General features: G+C 53.7%; 1 protein-coding gene across 1 annotated transcript in view; it reads right to left on the bottom strand.

Annotated features, from left to right (window-relative positions):
• The window catches only part of SYNPO (synaptopodin), a gene marked incomplete at its 5' end in the record, with an annotated part of 33096 nt that continues 11107 nt past the window's right edge, over positions 1 to 21989 (bottom strand). The window contains 2 exons of the mRNA XM_084252301.1: positions 1 to 705; positions 5613 to 7966. Coding sequence (XP_084108427.1) covers positions 118 to 705; positions 5613 to 7966 — 2942 coding nt within the window. The 3' untranslated portion in view covers positions 1 to 117. The remainder of the gene's footprint in view (positions 706 to 5612; positions 7967 to 21989) is intronic.

Below are 21989 nucleotides of genomic sequence, written 5' to 3'. Positions count from 1 at the left end.
CCTGGGGCTGTCCAAAGAGGCCAGCCCTCTTGGGACCGGATGCTACCATCTCCCAAGCCCAGGGACCCTCCTCCGGCCGGGTCGGCGAGGGTAGGTGGGAGTGGGGCGGCGCCGGATTTAGGAGGTGCAGGAGGCCTCGGCGGGGAGGCTGCCGCGCTTGAGCCTCAGGCTGCCGTTCCAGCCGCGCGGGCAGATGTTGTAGCCCAGGATGCCGGGCGACTTGGCCCCGGAGTCCTCGGAGTCGAGGGACACGTCGGAGTCCGTGGGCGAGCGGCGGCAGGGGAAGGGCCGGGGCGGGATCGGGGCGAACGTGGCGCGCGGGGCGGCAGGCGGGCTGGGCCGGGCGGGCGCGGGCGGGGGCGCGGGCGGGGGCCCCCGCGGCGGGGAGAAGGGCCGCCGGCTCTCGGCGCCCGCCGGCCGCGGGGAGGCGCTCTTGCGCCGGGCCGCGTTGATGATGTTCCGCGCCAGCAGCGCCTGCAGCTGGCGGCTGGTGGGGCGCGCCTCGGGCTCGGGGCGCAGCGGGGAGACCGAGCGCTCGCTCCACGAGGGGGACCGGGGCCGCGGCGGCAGCGGCGGGGGGCTGCTCAGGCTGCTCCCGCGGCCCGTCTCCCAGGGCCCCGGGCTCACCCAGCCGTCCAGGCTGCTGGGGGGCCGCGAGGCGCCCGGCGTCCAGGGCGGGGAGGTGGGGAGGCTCTCCCGGCGGTCCTGGGGAGAGAGCAGAGAGGGTGGGGCAGGCGTTAGTGCTGGGGTCCTCCACACCGGGGCTCGGGAGGGGCCGAGTCGGCCGGACCTTCGGACAGAGGCGGGAAGCCGGCGGCCGAGGGCAGGGGACCGTGCAGGCCCTGCTCTCTGCCAGAGGCTCTCCGAAGCCCAGACCCCTGCGCAGTAACAGGGAGCAGATGACTAGGGGGTGGAAGGCCGGTCACTCTGGGGACAGACCCCTGTGCTTACTGACTGGACCTGAGAAGTTGCTCCAGCAACGGAAGCAACTTGGAGCCTTTGGGCTTCAGGTTCCTCCTAGGTAAAGTGGGGTGTGATAGTGTTAGGGGGAAAGGATGTCCTTCCTGTCGGGGATGCTGTGTAACAATATCAGCACAGGCCCTATTGGGTGGTTGTGAGGGTTAAGGGAGACAACTTGTGTAAAAGGACATTACATGTAGTAGGAGATTTCTTGGAAGCGAGTAAGTGCTCAGTTACTTACTTACCTTTAAAAATGTTGAATTAAACTACCAAAGTGGTTACCTGTTAAGAACTGGGGCGAACCTAGGCCGGATCTACAGCCACTGGGGGTGAGAATCAGGCTTTGTACTACTTGTTACATGTTCTTTGAACCATTTGAATGTACTCTCTATTCAAAAATTTAAAGCTTAAAAATATCAACCATTATTGTTAAGGTTAGATTGAGGATAAGACCTGTCATCCCTGGCCCTCTTGATATGTTACCATGATCATCCTAATTTTCCCTTGTATCATTGGCAGATGGAAACATAAGGGGAAGCTGTGTTCTTTCTCCCTAGGCAGCACATTCCCCTCACGGACTTCTTGCCAGTGTGGGGTGGGGAATGTGGTCAGGTTAGTGAGCATTTTTGAGATTATAAAGCATACCTCTGTTATACACCGCCATACCTGCTTCCTACCTTTTTAGGGACTCACCAGTCTCACCTTTTATCTCTCAATAGAGCCTCACAATCAACTAATGAGGTAGCTGACATTATCACTCCATTTTACTAGATGATGAAAATGCCATTCATAGGTATAAATAACTGTTCTGTGTTCTACCTGATTAGGAATTGTGTGTGTGTGTGTGTGTGTGAGAGAGAGAGAGAGAGAGAAAGAGACCGAGACAGAGAGAGAGACAGAGACAGAGAGGAGAGAGAGAGACTATTTGCTGCTTAAAGGCCACACCACACCTAACTGGATTGGCTGGGAAGTGCAGGGCTTAGGAATCCATATCCAGTATGTATATGCTAAATCATCCAAGTGTTCATCCAGTCAGATCCCAGCAACCACCAGTTCAGTCAGCCTGCAATTCCATCCAGATTCACAGTAGCCAGAGCTACCCAGCCCATTCAGTGTCTCCTACCCAAGTAAAATGTAGTACCATCCACAAGATCCATTCTCTCATCCAATCAGAATGCCATAGCAAAGCCAGCTGGTCTCTAATCAGAATCTAAATATCCTAATCAAAAGGAAGCAAGAGACATAAAGTATATGTCTACTAGGTGAATCCATTACTGATTCTGAAGTGGAGTCCTTTGACCTAAAGAGGACTGCTGTATAGCAGTGTGAACAGGAGCTTCTCGATGGGATGGTAATACTGGCCTGAGCCCTATAGACATCCCGGGACACCCAAGACCCCAGTTGTCAAGTAGGAGAGTTAAAGCTCAGTGTGGAATCCACTGCTTTACTCCCAGGATTAACTTGTGTACACGTGAGCCCCAGACCTTGGATCTGCTGACATCCCTGGAAGCTTTGGATGCAGGGGTGCAGCCAAGAGGCTATGACCCAATCCTGTACAAGCATAGAGGCCAAGGAACCAGGGCTCCTCAGCCTGAAGAGTAGGCTGAGTGGAGAGATTAGCAGAGCTATATGAAAAATTTCTAAAGGGTGGTCTCCACCTTTGATGGCCACAAGGAAAGACTAGAGTGAGCAAGTGGAAGGGGTGTGATTTCCTCCTCAAGCCAAGGTTGGAAGTTGAGGACAGTGGTGAGCAGCTCCTTACTGCTTGGAGGTGGGCCAGGGCCTGACCTTATCAGAGCTGCCAGGTCTGGATCCCAACTCTGTGTGCAGGGAAGAGGTGGACTACACAATATAGAAAGCCTGTGGGAATCAGAGCTGTTCACTTTCTGACAAAGTTCTTGGTGACCAGAAAGAACCCCTTGGGACTGCACATGGGTGAGAATTCAGAAAGCAGCCCCCACTTCACCCAGTACCATCACCAGTGCCAGGCCTTGTGCAGGGTAAAGGTGAGAGTATGACAGGGTCAGACAGGAACTAGTAGTTAGGGAGCTCAGTTTCCTCAGAAGGGGAAACTGAGGCCTAGTGATGGGGAGGGGAGGCTGTCTAGCTCCACAGGAGTTGGCTGCAGATCTGGGAGTAGAACGCAGCTTTTTTGACGACTAGTGGCAGTTCTGTTCCTTCCCTGGGGCAGAAACCCAGTGCTTTTGGGAGCCAGACAGCGACATGACGAATGTGTGATATAGCCAGATTTAGATAACACGGAGAGGGGGGGGGGGACCAGACGGTATATGCTCTGGCTCAAGGCATTTAAAATCCATTAAAAACAAAACAAAACAAAACACTTAAACCCGGGCCATAAAGGGTGGTGGGTTTTCCCTGTGTTCTGCAGCCTTTTGGGCCAAACTCCAAAGAAGGAGCCATGATTTCCAAGGACTCTGGTTCCCTAAGTGCTCACCTGGGGCAGAGGTGCAGCCCCCACCTCCCAGCCAGCAGTCCCCCCGCGCCATAGCAGCACCAGACACGCAGCAGGTGCAGCAGAGGGAGACACAGCACGCCTCCACACAGCCACCCCACGCCCCAGGCCAGAACCCAAGGAAAGGGCCCATTCAGTATGCAGACCACCAGCCAGCGAGCGCGGAAGAAAGAAGCAAGACAGATTTGAGGCAGAGTGTATTGAGGACAGGAGAGAAAACAAAGTCGGAGAAGCTTTCTGCCGGCTTGGCCAGGAACTGCAGGACGGAGGTGGGCTCTTCCAGGGCTGGCCCTCGGGGACCCCGGCAATCCAGGGTTCAGGACAGGGGCCTCACTCACACTGGGAGGGGCTGGCATGGAGGAACTGAGCTCACTCAAAGCTCAGTCCCAGCTCCCCCACGCACGCCCCCGAGTTCTGGGCAGAATGAGCTCACTGGGAAGGCACCCCTGTTCCCATGGAGACGCGCCCAGAGCTCACGAAAACTGCAGGCTCAGCCCAGCATGGGGACCGCCTCCACCACCCCTTGCCCCACTAGGGAGCCCAGAAATAGGCCTGGGAAAGAGGAAGTGGGTGGCGCTCAGCCCCCCCACTTTGGGAAGCTTCCATCTGAATCCTGCCTCAAGAGTCTGTAATTCTCTCACCCCCAGCCCCCACAAAGCCTGGTTTGGGGGGGCTGTATCACTTCAAAATTGTCAGAGGTGGGGAGGATCTCAGACAACCTAACTCAATACCCTCACTGTAGAAATGGAGCAACTGAGTCCCAAAGATACACATCGGGTCTGTTAGAATCCAGATTTCTTAAGTCTCAGTCTTTTCCTCAACATCTGAAGATCTCCTCATCCCTTCCCACAGAGCTGCTGAGCTCCTGCCCTGGACCTCACCTGTTTCCACTCTCTGCAGACAACCCCAAGCCAGAGCCATCTGAGCCTAGGCTTCTTGCTCCTTGGCCTCCTGCCACAGCTCATCCCAGCCACACCCTCCCCAGGAATAAACATGCCCTCAGACATCTAATCTCCATCTCTCCTAGGGCAACAGCCCATTTCCTTCCCTGTCTTACCCAGGGACTGGCTTATCACTTACAAGGCCTTTCTCCCAAAGCCCCAGCCTGTCTTCTCAATCCTCACACATTGTCCCAGCATGGAAGGGCCCTCATTATATAAATGAGAAAACTGAGGTCCAAGAAGGGAAGGGGATTTGGCCAAGGTCACCCAGCAAATGGAAGGTCAAGATAGGACCAGAATCCCCTCACCCTCTCCGTGCGGCCCTTTCACTGTACAGAGAGGCTGCCAACAGGCAACAGGTACACTGCTGGGAAGCCCTCGCTAGCCGCACCCTCACACCTGCACATCCTTCTATAGTGATGGCCTCTCGGCGATCCCCCGGGACCTCCCACACACTCTGGAACCGGGACAGCCAGCCAGGTGGAGTCAGGTGGACTGGAGCCAGGTGTTTGGAGAGGGCACAGAGGCAGCTGAGCGGAAGGGGCAGGAGGAGAAGCGTCAGACAGCAATGATGGGCTGAGTCCTCATCCAGCGGAAGAAAACAGGGAAGGAGAAAACATGGAGGCTGAGGCAAAGTTCTCTGAAGCAGCTGAGAGGAACATCCACAGGCAGAGGCGAAAGAGACAGACCCGTAGTGGTGAGAATCCAACGACAGGCAGAAAAATGCCAGGAGCTGGGGCCACGATGTGGAGGCTGCCCTGGGGCAGCTGAGGGGCAGACCCCTTCCTTGGCTGACTGGGTCACAGGCAGGCTCTGTGGGCTCCAGAAACTGGTTAGGGTCCCCTTCTAGGCCATTCCCCAGCAAAATGCTGGCATCCTCACAGCTCACAAAGGCCAGAGGAAGCCTCTCAGCCCCATTCAGGCCTGCCAAGGATGTTCTCTCCCATGACCTCCCTCCCCACCTGGTATAAGACTTCAGATCCCAAATATGGAGTCCAACCACCCTCACAGTAGGGAAGGGGCAGCTGCAGCTCAGAGAGGGAGGTAACTCGCCCAACATCACAAAGCTAGTTGGTGTCCCATTAGATTTGATGTCCCCGAGTCCCCATTCTCCTGCCTCTCAGCCCTGTGCCACTTCCTGCCACATCTGCTCTACATCGGCCCTTGGAGGGGGGCACTGATGGGCAGTAGGACCCCTATGGGGTTCGTTACTTGAAGCAGAAGGAAGGCTTCCACACCTGAGCCTCGATCCCCGCATTCCGGGTGGAGAAGGAAGGCCTGGGGGCCTGCTTGGCTCGGGGAGACCACGCCCTGGAGGGAGACACTGGGGAGATATCGCTGCTATAGGTGGGGCTCACGGTGGTTGGCTGCAGGCTGTCCTGGCTGGGCAGGGTGTAGAGACTGGGCGAGGAGCGGGAAGGCCGAGGCAGGGCTGGAGATGGAGGGAGGGCTGACTTGGGCAGACTGGGCGCCAGGTCCAGGGAGCTCGGCTTGGCTGGGGAGGTGGCTCTGGACGAGGTCATTCTTGGTGAGGCCTTGGCAGGCTCCTTGAGTGGGGACAGGACAAAGAGCGAGGACCGCAGCTGGTAGGGTGGCTGCTTGGTGGGCTCTGGGCGCAAGACCCCATTCTCAGGCAGGTAGCCATGGTAGAGGGAAGCAGGCGGGGTCCGAGCTGGACTTAGGGATGCCACTCGGAAGCCCCCTTGGGCACTGGTAGAGTATTTCCAGGATGAAGGCAAGGACATAGTGGGTGAAGGGCAGCGGGCCAGTTCAGCGTGGCCAGAAGACTCAATGACATACTTCTCCATCCGGGACTGGCGGCGGGCATAGAGCTCAGCCCCCTTCCCGGAGGCCTCAGAGAGGTTCTGGTTGGGTTTGGGTTTTGGCTTGGCCTGGATGCGTGGTGACTTGAGGCATGAGGCCCACTCCGGGACAACTTCCTCGGCTGCTGCGGGGCTGGCCCTGTCCCTCGGCGCAGGCTCCTGCTGGAAGTTAGAGGCCTCAGCCCCCAGCGCGAAGGGCTCCTCCTCCCCAGCTGCCTCCCCCTGGTCCCTCTGCCTCCGTTTCTCATCAGCTGTCTGCACCAGATCCAGCAGGTCTGGATTTGGGGTCACCTTGGGTTTCTCCACAAAGGTGAACATTGACTTCCGGCTGCCCCTGCGGGCCATCGACTCCTCCAAGATGCCCGTCTTGCTGGGAACTGCCTGGCCTTTTGGATGAGAAAGCTTGGGGTCGGAGCTGGGGTACAGGGCAGAATAAGAGGGAGGAGATCTAACTCGGGAAGCTGGGGGTGCTGTGGACAAGGTCTCAGCATAGGTCGGGGGTGGGGTGAAGTTCCCCAAGGGGCGTCTCTCCAAGGCAGGGCTTCGCTGAGCCACCGACCTCCTTTCCACCATGGGGCTGTGGGATGACATCACGTGTCTCTGTGGCCGAGGGCTCTGATCTGCCACAGTGGAGGGTTGGGGAACTGGGGTCCCCACATGTCGTCTCTCTACCATGGGGCTTCGCTCCATCTGGCTGGGGCCCCCTGGTGCCTGGATCCCAAAAGGGCGGGCTGTCCTGTTGACCACTGACTGGGGCTTGGCCAGAGTGAGGTGGACCTCACTGTACAGCTTGCTGGGTGTGGTGGCAGCTGTCCGCCCGGATATCTCTTGTTCTGCAGACACCACTGGGGCACTGGGCTGCACATCAATGAGCAGAGAACTGGACATGAAATCTGGAGCTGGGGACCGGAAGCTGGAGATGGGTGTGACTTCTTTGGAGAAGGTGCTGGTGGCATTAGATGGAGCAGAGACCTTATCCACAAGGTGTGTGTTCGATCTCACCTCTGCAGCCAGCTCCTGGGGCTGCCCGCTAGCACACAGGGTGCTGGACTTGGAGTCTGAAATCATGCCATTTGGAGGGAGTTGTGCCCCTGAAGAATTCTGTGGGGTGCTGGAAAGTGGGGTGACAGCCGCTGGTGGGTTCTGGTTGACATCTGTGGCTGGCAGCCCATGGCTGCTGTTAGAAGCTAGTGTGATGATCGTGTCATGGTGTGAGGAAAGGTTCTGGTTGACATCTGCAACTGGGCTGGGGACCTCGGCCGGAGGTGGGGTTGCTGGGGCCTGCTGGGCCTCCCGGTTCTGGGACAGGTGGAGCCCGTTGGCTGTCAGCAGGGCTGCATTTTCCTTTAAGTAAACCACCAGGGGCACCTCTTCTTCTTCGCTGGCTACCTTCTCCAGGTGCCGCAGCAAGCTGGCCTCCTCTGAACACCCCTCCATGCTGGAGCCAAGGACCCCTACGTCAGGGCTCTGGCAGTCGGGGCTCTGTGGACGGCCTGGCTCAGGGAGTGAGGTGGGTTTCAGGCTGAGCCCTGGGGCATGGCTGGCCGGGTGAGCAGGGGGCACTCTGAAGGACTCCTGGCCGAGCTTCTGTCCCCTGCGGCCGTGGCTCTCCAAAGTGAACTCGTTTACCCTCTGCCGGCGCCTGTTGAAGAGCTGGACACCACGGGAGTTGGAGCTGGGAGGGGTGGTGAGCTGCGCGGCTATCTGCTGACTCCGGGCTTTGGCCTCCTTCAGATCCTTCTCAGTGAAGCTGGTGCTCCGGCCCAGGGCTACAGGAAAGGACAGAGGCCTGGTTAGCACAGCCACTGTGATATACAGACAGACGGACAGATGGCCACCCCGATCATCCTACAGATGATCCTACAGATGATCCTACAGATGATCTTTCCTTCTGGAATTTGATTTTTACACATTGTTTCCTAGACCCCTCTTCTTATGAAGATCTCTGACCCAACTATCATGGCCCAACTATCCTTTCAGGTCTCACCAGCCCTTCTTCTGGCCTCCCCCTGAGGGTTGCTGATTCTGCACTAGAGCAAATTCTCTCTAGCAGGTAAGGTTTCACTATACCCCCAACTCATCTCCTACCCTTCTTCTCTCTCACTGGGCTCTGTTTTGCTGACTTACTGTCTGTTCCATGAAAATTCCAAGTTTGTTCCTTCCCCAGGGCCTTTGCATTTGCTATTCCTTCTGAATGATCTTTCCCAGGTGGCATTTCCTGTTGGTTCCTTCTTGTCATTCAGGGCTTCTTTGAATGTCACTTCTGGATTGGCCTCCCTTTACAATGATCCCTCTCCTCTCCTATCCCCTTTCTTTGTTTTATTTTCTTCATGGCATTCGCCACAATTCAGAATTAGCTTCTTCACATATTTCCCTATTTATTTTCTATTTGCCCACCTAGGCCATCAGCTCCAAGGGAACAACAGCCTTGTTCAATTTTTTTTATCACTCTAACTCTGGCTCTAGAATCATGCCTGGCATCAAGTGGGCTCTCAGTAAATATTATTGAATGTGTGAGTGAACCAGCAGGGCATTTTTTACATTACTTTCCTTGGGAACCCTTTGGATTTTCAAACTCATAGTGTAGTCATTTATTTGGACACTAACATTTCCCCTTTGGAGAATAAGTAATACCTTCACATGGTCTAAACAAAAATCAAAAAAGGTATACAGTGAAAGTGTGCCTCCAGGCCTGAATGCCCACACCACGGACAGGTAAGAGCTGTATTAGTTTCTTCTACGTCCTTACAGAGTGTCTTCCCATCTATATTTTAAACAGTCATTTAAAAATTCTCATATTTTAACACTAGAAAGGTCATAAATCAGGGTAGTTTCAACAGCAACTGTACTAGAACATTGTATTACTTCACTTTATCCTCCAGGAACAGCAGAAGACAAGCATTACTTGCCTGTTTTACAGAAGTGGAAGAAGAGGGCCAGAGACTTACAAAACCCAAGTCATACAGCAAAGGGGCAGGGGTGGGGGGAATGACAAACCGGGAGTCAGAACAAGCCCAAGCTCATGATGTCAGCTTGTCTCAAAAGATCTCTTTAGGATATACAAGGGACAGTCAAAGGGAGATTGGGGTTCAATCTGGGCCTGGAATCTGGGGTCTGAGGTCAGGGATCAGGCTAGAGTCAGGCCCCTATTAATCTGTGAGTTCACTGTGGGCAACCATTTCTCTTTATTGCCACAGTCCCTAACTGGCACATATCTGGCGCTTAATTTATGCTTATTGAGCAATGAATGAACAAATGGACATATGAATGGGACAGCCTGTGCCCGGGATTAGCAGCTCTGTCAGTGGCTGGGAAAATTCCTCTTCCATCTCCCCCTCATGTGGGAAGCTAATTAGTTCTTGAGGAACCTGACCCTGCCTTCCTTTCACCTTGCCCTCATTAGCACTGGCCATGCATGGCATGCCGAATGGGTCTCCAGGGACCGTTTTTCTAGGCATCCTGCCAGTGAGGCTCAGAATTCATGGACTGTCAGAGGTGAAAGGGCCTTGATAGAGAAGCTAAGTCAGCACCACACCCACTGAACAGATGGGGAAACTGAGGTGCCAGGTCGGACCTACAATGGGCTGGGATCAGGCCCAGCAACCATGGACTCTCTGGCCCCAAGCTCCTTGCATTTGGACAGGGCTCGTCATGCGCACACACACAGCTCTGCCCACCTGTCTGAAATAGTAAGAGCACAGGCCTGTCCACGAACCAGGATATCTCCTTCCTCTTTCTGGGGCTCCTTTCTTGCCTGGATCACCTCAGATAAAGGATCTGAGGGGCTGGCCAGCCTCTTTCCCTGGGGCCAGCTGAAGTAGGCGAGAGCTAGCGCCTCAGCTCATGCACTGTCACTCCCTCTGCTCTGCTTAGAACCAGACCTCTTGGCCCCCTCTGGGCTTGGCATTTGCTAGCTGTATGACCTTGGCAAGTCACAGCCGCTCTCAGAGCCAGTTTCCTTGACTGAGAAGGGTGACAGTGGGTTTGGGAGGCTACAGTGAAGTCATGAATGTTGGGGCCAGGGTGCTCCCCTAGAATAGGCGGACATTTCACCTCATTACTCCCTGGAAGAGGTCAGAGCTGCTTCTAGCAAAGGACATTCACCCACAGATCTGGGCCCAGAGAGAGGATCTGACTCTTAAGTCCACACAGCAGGGGATTCCAGAGATGGGGGGAGACAGTGATTACTGCCCCAAATCACAACCTCAGATTTTCAGAGATGCCTGTCACAGGATCCGGTTCCCCACATCGTTCCTGTATCCCTAAAACCACACCCCCTGAGTGTACCAGCCTGCTGACACACTCAGCTAACAGGGAGCCACTGTTAACTGCCATTCAGCAGCTGTGAAGATGCCCCTCACACAACTATCTGCCTTCTGACATGGTTCTGCCCCCTCCTGCCACCCAGATAAAAAGCTTTCTTTGCCAACCTGACAGCCCTGCAGAGATTCAGACAGAAATCGCGTCCCCCTGGGGCGCAGCCAGATAAACAGCAGGATCACTGTGTTTCTGACACCACAGTGGCAGCAACCACATGCTCAGCAGCGACCATGTGCCCAGAACGGGCTTGCCACAGTCTCTTCTTTAATCCTCACAACAGCAGTATGAAGCACAAACTCTATGATCCACTTTCACCAATGGGCCTCTGAGGGATCCAGAGAGCTGCCCCAGGCACAGAAGCAGAAGGCTCCTGCCTGGCTGGGCTGTGGGACCCTAGGGAGCACCAAGCCGCTGATGGGGTCCCAAGCAGAGTGCTTTGGTGTCTGAGTAATCCAGACCTCCCAACATCCCCGCCTTTTCCTGCTTTTCTCCTTACTATTCTGCCTCGGGCTGGGTCTAAAGCCATGGATTAAAAAAAAATCCTCAAATGTGGGAGCATGAAGGGCCTTCAGAGATAAACTGACCTAAGAGAGAGAGAAGGGGCACAGAGAAGCCCTGGGGCCCAGCCCCAGCCAGACACTCAACTTCCCCCAAGGGAACTCTGTTCTGGGACAAGAGGAGGAGGCAGGAAAGGGGCCATGAGCCCTGCCTCCAAGGAGAGCTCCCGTGCCCCCAGCCCAGCCCGCAATGACTCCATGGAAAAGGAATTCGGCAGGAGGCTTGGACCAGACCCAGTCAGCGATCCAGACAGCTTTTGCCAACCTGCACAAACAAAGATGAAAGAAGGGGGCTGGGCCAACGCTGGGCACCCCAGAGCCCCCCATTACAAGCATCAGGAGAAGCAATGTCATCTGCAAACTAGGAAACTGCCACCCAGAGATGTCTGAGCCAGTCAGCTCCCACAGCAGTGCTCACTGGTATTAAGGAGGAAGGTGGTGGCCAAAGGCCCTGCGGATAACCACCTCACTGGGCCCCCAAACTTCTTGGTCACAGCCTGTACCTATGCAAGTCAGAACACCCCTCTTCTCCTTGCCTCTGTAGGGTCAGGAGTGGGCTAGCCCTTTAAAAACCCACCCTGGACAATGGAACAGGAGCCCTGAAGACAGACCTTCCAGAGAGGAAGACGAGAGAGAGCAGACACACAGAAGAGCTGCCTGAGGTCAGGGGACCTAGGTCCCTAATTGGGGGAGGGGACAAGGTCCTGAATATGGCCGAGGATGGGGGTTGTGGGGGTTGCTGTAATTATTGAAACTTCACTGCTCTGCGTCAAACACAACATCTCCTTCAATTGCCCCAACAACCCTGAGACAGAAGTTCTGGGAGTAGCCTAGTTTGCAGATAAAACTGGAACTCAGAGACACCTGTCTAGGGTCATACAATTTGTAGCTGGGATTCAAGACTCAAAGTCTGATTGCTTAGTTTCATCTCTTCACCACCCTGCCTTTCTGATCCTGACTCTGGATGGGGGGATGTGCCAACAGAGTCTCCAGGGTGCCTGGACAATGGTCTGCAGAGCCCTCTGTTTCTTCATCTCATGAACAAGGCCCCCCAAATTGTCCTCTCCCCTAAATATTGAGCTGCCTAGAACAATTCATGCTTTCTCTTCTCAGAAGAACAGATTCACTCATCCTTACTAAGATAGAAATGACAGATAGGACAGGAAAGACTAGTGGAGTGGAAAGAGCACAGTATTGGGAGTCAGGAGACCCAAGTTTCAGTTCAGGCAGGGCTAAGCCCTTTCTCCTCCCCCCATCACCTCTGCAGGCAGTTGCCTATTCTGCAGACCACCAGGCCTGCCAGAGGGGACAGAGGATCCGAAGGAGGGAGGTGGGCCAGGGAAGGGAGGCCAAAGCAGGTCAGGGCAGGGAAAGAATGCAAGGAAATACTTCTTCACAAGACTGCCATCCATGGGAGGCCAGGTCCAGGGAGGGTGGAGTAGGTCAGGGAGCCAGAAGAAGGAATAGGGAATGGCTGAGGGCAGCCTGATTGTAGCCTCTGGGGGTCTTGGCAAAGATACAGGTAAACAGGCAGGGTAATCGGCTCCCCTGGTGGGGTCAGGAAGGAACCAACGGCTGGCCTCTGCACAACCTCTGACTACACTGGGAGCAGGAAGATGAATCGAGCCTGAGGAATGACCTGGCTACCTTGCCTGCCCCTGCTCTGCATCCTCCCCACCCGAAAGGAGGAAATGACACAGCCTCCATTCCCTGGGGTGTTCTCCATCCACACCAGAGTCCTGGTGAGTGCAACCTGACTGAGCCCCAGCAGACTGAGCTCCTCTCAGGAGGAGAATAATTCAGACTATGGTGGAAAGGACTGCCAGGACAGGGAGATGCATAGCAATGGGAGTGGGGAGCCCAACACCCAGCTCCAACCTTGCCGCTCCAACCTTGCCACCCCAGCCTTGCCACTAACATAGCAGAAGTAACCATTAATCCTTTGATGCCCACAGGGGAAACTGAGACCAGAAAGGGATACCACAAGCCCTAAGACACACACTCTGAAACCGCAAAGTCACCTCCAACTGCTCATCTTACTCACTCTGGCTGGGTCCTCTCTGCAACCCAGCTCCCCGTGGATGCTGAGCCGGCCTCAGTTCTCAAAGCCTCCAGAAAAGGCAGCCAATTGCCTCTCTGACAAAGAGGAAAATCCAACATCGATGGCAACGCAGAGAGCTAGATGTGACTTCTCTTCTCCACGGATGACTCAGCCCAGCTCTTTATCAGGAAAACCGATTTTGCAACAGCCTTTTAAATGGCCTTTCCACCCCCAGCGTCTCCCCCGCCAATCTACCCGCCCTGAACTGCCAGATTCATCTTCCTCCCGCCTGGCTCCACTGGAGTCTCTCTCCTGCCTCCCCAGGACATACAGGATCAAGCAGTGAGTCCTCACCCACCCTCTGGTGCCCCTGGCACCGGGGCCGCCTGAGATCCTGAGAGCCTGCTCTCTGTGCCCTCAGCATGGACAGAGGGAGCCCGGTAGCTTGTGGTTATCTCACCTGTCTTTTGAGTTCTCCCCTCCCTGTGGGGTGTGCACAGACCCACCCCCCAGAGCCCGTGTATTACATGCTACTTCAATAACAGCCCCCAAAAGCCTCCCCAGGTCCACCTGTGCGCAGCCTGTACCACCTCACTTATTATTCACCCTAGAACACACCTGCAGGGTGTGCTCACCATACCCAGCCCCTGCTCCCCAGTAACCCACGAGGCCAGCAGCACCCTTGTCTCCATGTTGGAAAAGAGATGAGCCCGGAGGGCTGCAGTGACTTGCTCAGGGCAGCAACACTAGTTAGAGGAAGAGTCAGGGTTCAGGCCCAGGGTGGCCAGTGCCCAGTCCAGGGCTGGTCACATGGGCCTCCTGCCATGCTGCCTCCTTCCACCTCCTTGCCTCACAGCAACCACGGTCTCAGTCTTATCCCCCTCCCCCTCCAGGTTGCGAAGGAATGCTTCATTTCTGCCCCCTCTGTCCCCCACAGAGGCCTACAGAGGCCTACAGAACAGAGGCCTCCACTGAGGCCTACAGAACAACAATGAAGTCGTGGAAGCTGACAGCAGTGACGTGGGGTGCATCGGATGCTACCGAGCTAAGGTTCTGATGTGCATTTTCTCATAAAATCCTTACACATCTCATCAGGGAGGCCCCCTTAACTCCATGTTACTGTTGAGGAAAATGACACCCAGAAAATTAGCAACTCCCCAGGTCTCAGCCTGCAAGGGGGCCAGGGGCAGTGTGGGGATGGAGCAGGATGGGCCCCAATCAAGCCTAAGCACCTCCTTCTGAAATACTCTGCCCATTCTTCCAGGTCCAGCCCAACTGTTGCTTCCTCCAGGAAGCCCTCTTCAATCAATCCAGACTCTTAGACCAATGCTCCTCCCCTGATCAGCTTTGCTAAGGGACCACAGAGCAAGTAGAGAATGAAGAAACTAAGGCCTCTGTGAAAGAGGCTGGCCAGGCCTCACTCCTGGTATCTCCCTGCTGGCAGTAGACTGAGACCGGGGAGGGCAAGGTGGATGGGTGGGGGGAAACTAAGAGGGGGGCTCCCAAGTCAGCAGGCTGGCAGTAGCCCACAGATCACAAGTACTGCTCACTGCTGGTTGAGCAGGGCCCTGATGCGGGGTCTTCTCTGCCGGGAACCAGGAGCACCACCTCCCTCCTGCCTGCTCTATTGGCCTAATCACTAAGATAGGGTCAGAAGATCTTCAGTGACTTGGAAGTGGTAACCAAAGAGAGACAGGCTCAGCCCCAGGTTCACAGCAATCTGGAAGGGGCCAGTTCAGAGAGCCAAGCTCAGTTCCAGGCACTCTACTTTCAGCCCAGCCCTTGTGAACCAGGCCTGCCACCAAGCCCTCTGCTGTATCAGCCTCCATCCCCCACTAGCCTTGGAAGCCTGGGGAGTACAGAAAGACAGTCACACCCTGGATTTCCAGAAAATAAAAGCATGTAATCCAGGAGACAAAGAGCTGGCGAGTCAGGGCAGGGGAGAGATGGCTTCTCCTAAACTGTGCCTGTGCTGGAGGCAGGGCCAGGCCTGGGTCATCCTTGGGTCCCAGTACCCAACCCAGGGCCTGGCACTCTGGGCACTTCACATGGCCCTGTACCAACCTACAGAGTTGGTCTCCATCCTCTCTCAGCAGTGGTCATCACCTGCGAGGGATTCAGTAAATGTTAACTAAAGACAGATGAAGAATGAGCACACCCACAATCCAAATCCACCTTCACTTTCTGCTCCACCATTCATCCCTGGATCTGAATTCTAGATTCACCTAGAGCCTAGATCGGAGATCTAGAGGGTGGCTACTAGGGTAAGGGGGAAAGAAGAGGCAAGAACAGCGAGCTTACAGATGGTGAGGGAGGTGAACACCCCAATCATTAGACTTAAGTGCTGGGACAATACAGAACCCAAGAGAGAGCTGAATTAGGATGAAGCAATTCAGGAAGACTTCCTGGTGGGGGTGTCATATGACACAGATCTTGAAAGATGGAGATGCATTCCAGCACAGAATGGTTCAGCAGAGTCTGGAAGGGTCAAGGCAATCCCCACTCTACTCCCACCCCATGCACACTCCAAATCAAGACCTGAAGAGGAAGGCAGCTTTGAAGAGGAACACTCCCCTGGGGCTTGCCCAGAGACTCAGGGTGATTCAGGTGGAGTTTCCCTGGAGCTATGCATATAACAAGGCCCACACCCTCAGACCAGAAGAGCAGTGACATATGCCTCCGGGTTTTGGGTGGGTTATATAAGTGCTCCACTGCCCTGGGCCCCAGATTCAGTCTGGCTCTTTTCTTCACCCCTTTTTCCCCTCAGTCATCTGTCTTGGCCACTTCCCTCTTATAGAAGAGGCCATAGTGCCTCCGAACGTGAAGCCCAGCACCCTGTGGTAAATTCCCCACATTCCTTCCTTTCAGAAAAATAAATAACCCAGGAGAAAAAACGCAGTAGGAATGATAACCACAGCCAAGCACGCTGGTGTCACTGTGCAAGGGAAATGGCTGGGGAGGCCGCATGCCCGGTGCCACCCTGGGCTGAGACTGCGGCCTCCTGCTTGCCCCCAGGGGGCACCCTCAGCAGCCCCCACCTCACCAGCATTTGCCTAGGCAGCGCTGACCATCTTAGGGTCCTGGCTGGCTCACATGTGTGAGCAGGGCACCGGAGTCCCGGGTCAGGGCAGGTGGCCACCGGGCAAGCTTGCCTTGCATGACTCACACCGCTATTTACTGAGCTGTTGACTGCTGCTTACGTTCCAGGCCTTTGGTGTACGTATCGTCAATGTGTTACTGTGATTTTATCTTACCTCCCTAAGCTGCGAACTGAGAGTACTGTTATTCCCATTTTATAGATGAGGAAACTGAAGCTCAGAAAAGTTTTGTGATTTGCCAAGTCATTTGGCCAGTGAGCAGCCTACCCTCTCCACCCCAGCCTGCTCCCACATCCACAGGCCCCTGTCCTCCCCTAGCCAGCCCTCCTCCACCAGATGCAAGCAGGGGGCATGCTCCCTCCCAGAACCTACTCAACATGGTGCCTGTGCAGCTTGCTGGGTTTCCTGTAGTAAAATCACTTCACCTCTCTGAGTCTCAACTTCCTCATCAGGAAAGCAAGGATGATAATACCTGCTTTGTAGAGTCACTGCTGCCGGAAATGAGATGCAGAAACCATTTCTACAACGTGTGCAGGATGCCTGAGGGGGCTGAACTTCCGCCTTTTACACAAAGCCGCCTCTGCATCACTCTTCCAGGCCAGGCTCTCCCTGCCTCCCTTCCCCAGCGTTGGGTCGCTTCTTGCTCTCCAGTCCACTCATAATCGGAACAGCCCAGCTTCCGCTTTACCCCCATGCCCCTGTGCCTCATGTCAGCAGCCACTGACAGGCAGCCCCTAGCCAATGTGCTGTAGCGGAGAACTGGGTCTGAATCCCAGATCTACCTCTGATCAGATGTGAGAGCCAGGCTGGAGCAGCCCCGGGTCCAAGGCGCTTGGGAAGAAAGGTGTAGCTCATGCTGGCTTCCAGAGCTGGGCACACAGCCCTGCAGCCAGGCGGGCACCGTGACTCTGGATACGTAGGTGGCTGCTGACCCTGCCACGCCCCCATGCCATTCACCAGTTACCAGGCACGTCTGGCTCTCCTCCGGCTGGACAAGAGGCTGAATCATCCAGCCCTGCCCTCCCCTTATCCCTCAAACTGCCCACCTCCAAAAAAAAAAAAAAAAAAAGAAGAAGAAGACTAGAAGTCAGGAGAGTTGGTTCCAGGGTGTACATGGGTGAGGCACTGGACTAGCTTCCGACCTTCTCTGGGCTTCAATTTTTCTATCCATGTGTCCACAGAAGGGCCTACACTGGACTGTGATTCCCAGCATGTGATACCCTGAGGGTTAAACTCTTAATAGTTCTGTAAATTTCAAATGTGTATTTGAAAAGGAGTGTAATAAGCACACCACACCTGTGAAAGGGAGAGGTTAAAAGTGGGTATTTCAAAAAAATAAAAAATAAATAAATAAATAAAATTGTTATTTTCATAACAAATTTATAGAAAATAAGTAAGTATAGATGGTGCGTGGACCCACACATTCAACCGTGTTATTGCACGCCAATTGAGGGCGAGGCGCCGTTCACGGGCGCAAAAAGAAACAGGCAAAAATCCCACTTGCATTCTCTTAAGAGAGCAAGGTTAGCATGTGAGGAAATACACGGGTTAAGTCAAATTAAGTAGAGACAAGAGAAGCACAAGAGACGTACACGGTGAAGAGTGGTAAAGAACTGAAGAAGGCAACCCAATGAAAGGCATGTACGTGTTTAGGGAACAGCCAGTGCTATGGTCCTGAGGCTAGCTTGCACCAGGTAGATTTGAAGATGGGGCCCATAATTTAGAGGCTGGACACAAATAAAGTTCTTAATGGCCCTTCTACCTCTGCTCCTTGGGATCTCAAGGATCCCACTACATTGCAATGATTTGTGTATGTGTGTGCACATGCACAAGCACACACGCACCACAAGGTGCGTGTATCTCAACAGTTTCCTGATGCTGGGGGTCCCTAGGATGGCAGCAGCAGGTCCTCCCCCACACATGCCCACACACAGAGGCGCTGCTCGCTTCACGCCTGCACCTCACGAAGGAGAGTGTGAGCAGGACTGCTCAAGCGCCCACAGTCAGCAGAGCCCCCACACCAGCGTGCCCACACGGAGCATCCGCACGTGCAGACGCACAAGTCCTTGGGTGGCAGACGGCATAGATGCAGAGGCAGCAGCTACATGCCCCTCGGGAAGGCATATGCATCAGTCTCCCTTCTACCAACCTACCTAGTCCGCAGGCAAGCAGTTACCAGACAACCCCTGCTGGAAGGGGGGGCCACTTGAGAGTGGTAAGTGAACCGATGGGGTGGTTTCAAGGTCACTGCTCCAGCCTCTCTGCACTTCTGTTGTGGTTTCCATTTCCAGGGGCACATTAAAGGCTGCCACCCAATACTCAGATGTCCCAGGGGATCATGTTGCTGTGGAGAGTGTCCCCTTTTCTACCTCTACTGCAATAAACATACAGGACAGGCGTGTATTATTGGCCCTGCACTGTGGGAGTCACCAGCCACCACCAGCACCTGGCTCATCACGGTCATCTGTACTCTGGACTTTTCATCCTTTTATGGTGCTCAGGGTGGGGGCAACTGAAGAGCAGGGAGAAAGGGCCAGGCCGGAAGTTGAAGGCCTGGGTTTAGTCTCCATCTCTTCTCCAATTGCCAAGAGGCCTCCAGCAAGTCCTGTCTCCTCTTTGACCCAAAATGCAAACCATCAAGAGGAAGGGTGTCCAATACCCAGTCTCCTGGGCCTTGCCCCTGAGTGGGACCACAGAAATGTACATTAACAGTCTCCCTCCCTGGGGATTCTGAGTGACCCGGCTGGGACCCATTGGGCTTTAGGGCCCATGATTTTATAAATGCGTTTAAAATGCTCAGAATGTGGTCTGGCTTGTGGAAGCCCCCATAATGTTAACAAAAATCCACTTAAGAAAATAGATATAGGGCCTCCCTAGTGGCGCAGCAGGTTGAGCGCAGAGCTGTGAAGCTGTCTGCAGCCTCTGCTGCACGGGGGTTCAATTCCCGGTCGGCCAGGGTGATACCCACATGGCGTGGCAGACCTCTCCTGTCTAGCCCGCTTCTCCCCTAGCAGTGCATTCGGTCAGTCCGTCTGTCTGCCTGTTTTGCTCCACGCTTTCTCTGGTGAATCCTCTACCCTCCCGCACCTCTGGGGTACACCTGTACCCCAGCTTTTGTATAAATGAATAAAATCTTAAAAAAAAGAAAATAGATACATATATACACTAATATACATCACAATTAAGTATAGGAATATATACCACGACTTGAATATGCATGACCTTTTCAGTTTTCCTTTGTATCCATGAGAGATGAGCAGAGCAGAGATTGTCACACTATCTTACAGAAAAAGGAAGTGAGGATGGGCCAAGGTATCTGGCTTCCAGCCAGCGACTAAGCTCAGCCTCATGAGATGTGTCCCGAGGGGCCTGATCTCATCCCATGTGGTTCTGACCCAGCCCACACTGTACCTGTCCTTCCACCCGAGGTCACAAAAACTCTGAGCACAAGACTTCAATAAGCTGGGTTGACCAAGAGTGGAACAACCTCAACTGGTCTATTTCCTTCCAGCCCTAGGGCCCCCCTCACTGGGCAGGGCAATGAGTGCAAAGCCCTACGGCCATGTGCCACATTTGATCTGAAGTCGTAGTTCTGCTCTCAGCATCCTCAGTTCAGATCCCAGGTGAGCTGATCACTAGCTTCAGCAAGCCCTGTAGATGCTGAGCCTCAGTTTCCCTTTCTACTAAGGGATCTCCTAATTCCTGATGCAAAGTACCTGCCAGCCCCGCACCTTGAGATGATAGCACCATGAACTTGCCAGCTAAAGCATGAGCTCCCTCAAGGCAGGAATCCCGTCCCCTGTGGCAGGCACCTATGTCTAGCACAAGTAATAAGTTCTAACAAATACGTGAGAATGAAGAAATGAATCACCAAAGCAAAGCCCTCCTCTTCCTAGCTAACTCTTGTCTTTTGTCACTCACATCCCAGCTTGTGGGCTGGAGGCACAGAGCAGGGATGGTCAAGGCTGGAAGGGATGGGCGGTTGGTCCCAGGAAGTGCCCTCCCGTCTGCCTCACGGGGAGGCTGGCCACCCAGCAGCCCTGAGTGTAATCCTAGGCTCTCAGACATAAGTAATGTGCCAGTGTGTTCTCTCCTCATCACCCTACCATGCTAAGAATAGCACCGCCATCCTGTCAGGGATCTGCAGGGCAGATAGCAGGTCACCAAGGTGGGACAAGCAAGAAAAGACATCACTGGGCTGTGCCCTCCCTCCAAGCCCACCTTTCCAACCCATAAGACAGACGACCCTGGGAGTCTGCACTGCAAGAAGCACCTAAGCAGGAGCTCTCAAGGAATAAAGGACAAGTTTGTCTTTTCCTCCTCCCTTCTGATGCCATCCTAACAAAGCCTGTGCCTCAAACCCACCCCCTCACCCCTCCCCTATTCATGTGATGAATAATTACAGAGCGGGCACTTGCCCTTTTGTGTGTTTCGTATGTAAAACTAAAGAGAGGATGATTCTTCAGCTTTTAATTAAAAAAAAATTGTTTTAAGTTTAAAAATTACTGACCTAGAATAGTCTTCTCACACATTTAATGTAATTGCTCAAGGATGTTAAAATACAGATCAGAGTCATGAGGTCTAGGGTGGAGCCTGAGACTCTGCATTTCCCAGAAGCTGCAGGGTGATACTGAGATTGCGCCCGTGGGCTATATGTTGAGAGTAGAGCAAATCTTGAGAATTTCCCTTTAACACAGACAGGCACAGAAGCCCAGAGAGGGGAGAGAGATGCCCCAGGGCATAGAGCAGAGAGGGACTTAGTGCACAGGCCTTGTGACTCCTTGTGGGGCTCAACCCTGGGGGGTTCTGGGCTCAAAAGCCCAGGGGCAGGCTTTCATTCCGCCAAAAGCTGAACCCACAGGCTCCCACAAGGAATAAAAAGAAATACGGATTCACCAGAACAGGGGCATTTCAGCTCAGGTGACTGCTACCTCCTGAGCATCCCCTCACCAGGTCACATTTGCTGATAGACCACCAGAACCTCCCAGAAGGCAGGATACACCAGGTTTCCATTAAAATGCAAAGTGATCTCACTTCTGGGTATTTATCTAAAAAATAATAAAAACACAAATTAGAAGAGATTATCTGCACCCCCAGGTTCAATGCAGCATCATTCATGATAACCAAGAGTTGGAAACCACCTGTGTGCTCATTGGTGGATGACTGGATAAGGAAGCTGTGATAGATATACACAAGGCAATACTACTCAGCCATAACAAAGATGAAACCCTGCCATTTACAACATGGATGGACCTAGAAGGCATTATGCTTGGTGAAATAAGTCAGATAGAAAAAGATAAACACAGAATGATTTCACTTATATGTGGTAGAAAAACAAAATGAACAAATGAACTAAATATAGCAAAAATAAACTTTAAGACTATAAGAGCAAATCGGTGGTAACCAAGAAGGGGAGGTGGGAAAGGATGGAAAAATCGGGTGAAAGGGGTCAATTGAACAGTGAAGGGTGGAATGGGTCTTCCATCGATGAGCTTTGTGACATAGTATAAACGTATGTTAATAAATCACAATGTACACCTGAAACTTGTAGAATGTTATGTCAATTAATTCAGTTAAAAAATATTTAAAAAAAAATAAAAGCAAAGCAATAAAAATAAAGTATAAACAAGATCCAGGGAACAGAAAAGACCTCAATCAATCATGAGGTGGCCAAAGGAGGGCAGAGGGCCCTTGGGTCAGAGCAGAAGAAAAGAGGAGGCCAGATGTGCCTATCAGACCAGCACTAGGACCTGCACCTCCCTCCTAGGATCAACCT

Source organism: Talpa europaea (assembly GCF_964194135.1).
Source record: "Talpa europaea genome assembly, chromosome: 13".
NCBI lineage: Eukaryota > Metazoa > Chordata > Mammalia > Eulipotyphla > Talpidae > Talpa > Talpa europaea.
The sequence above is the reverse complement of the archived record's forward strand: the minus strand, read 5'-3'. Positions and strand labels throughout refer to the sequence as shown.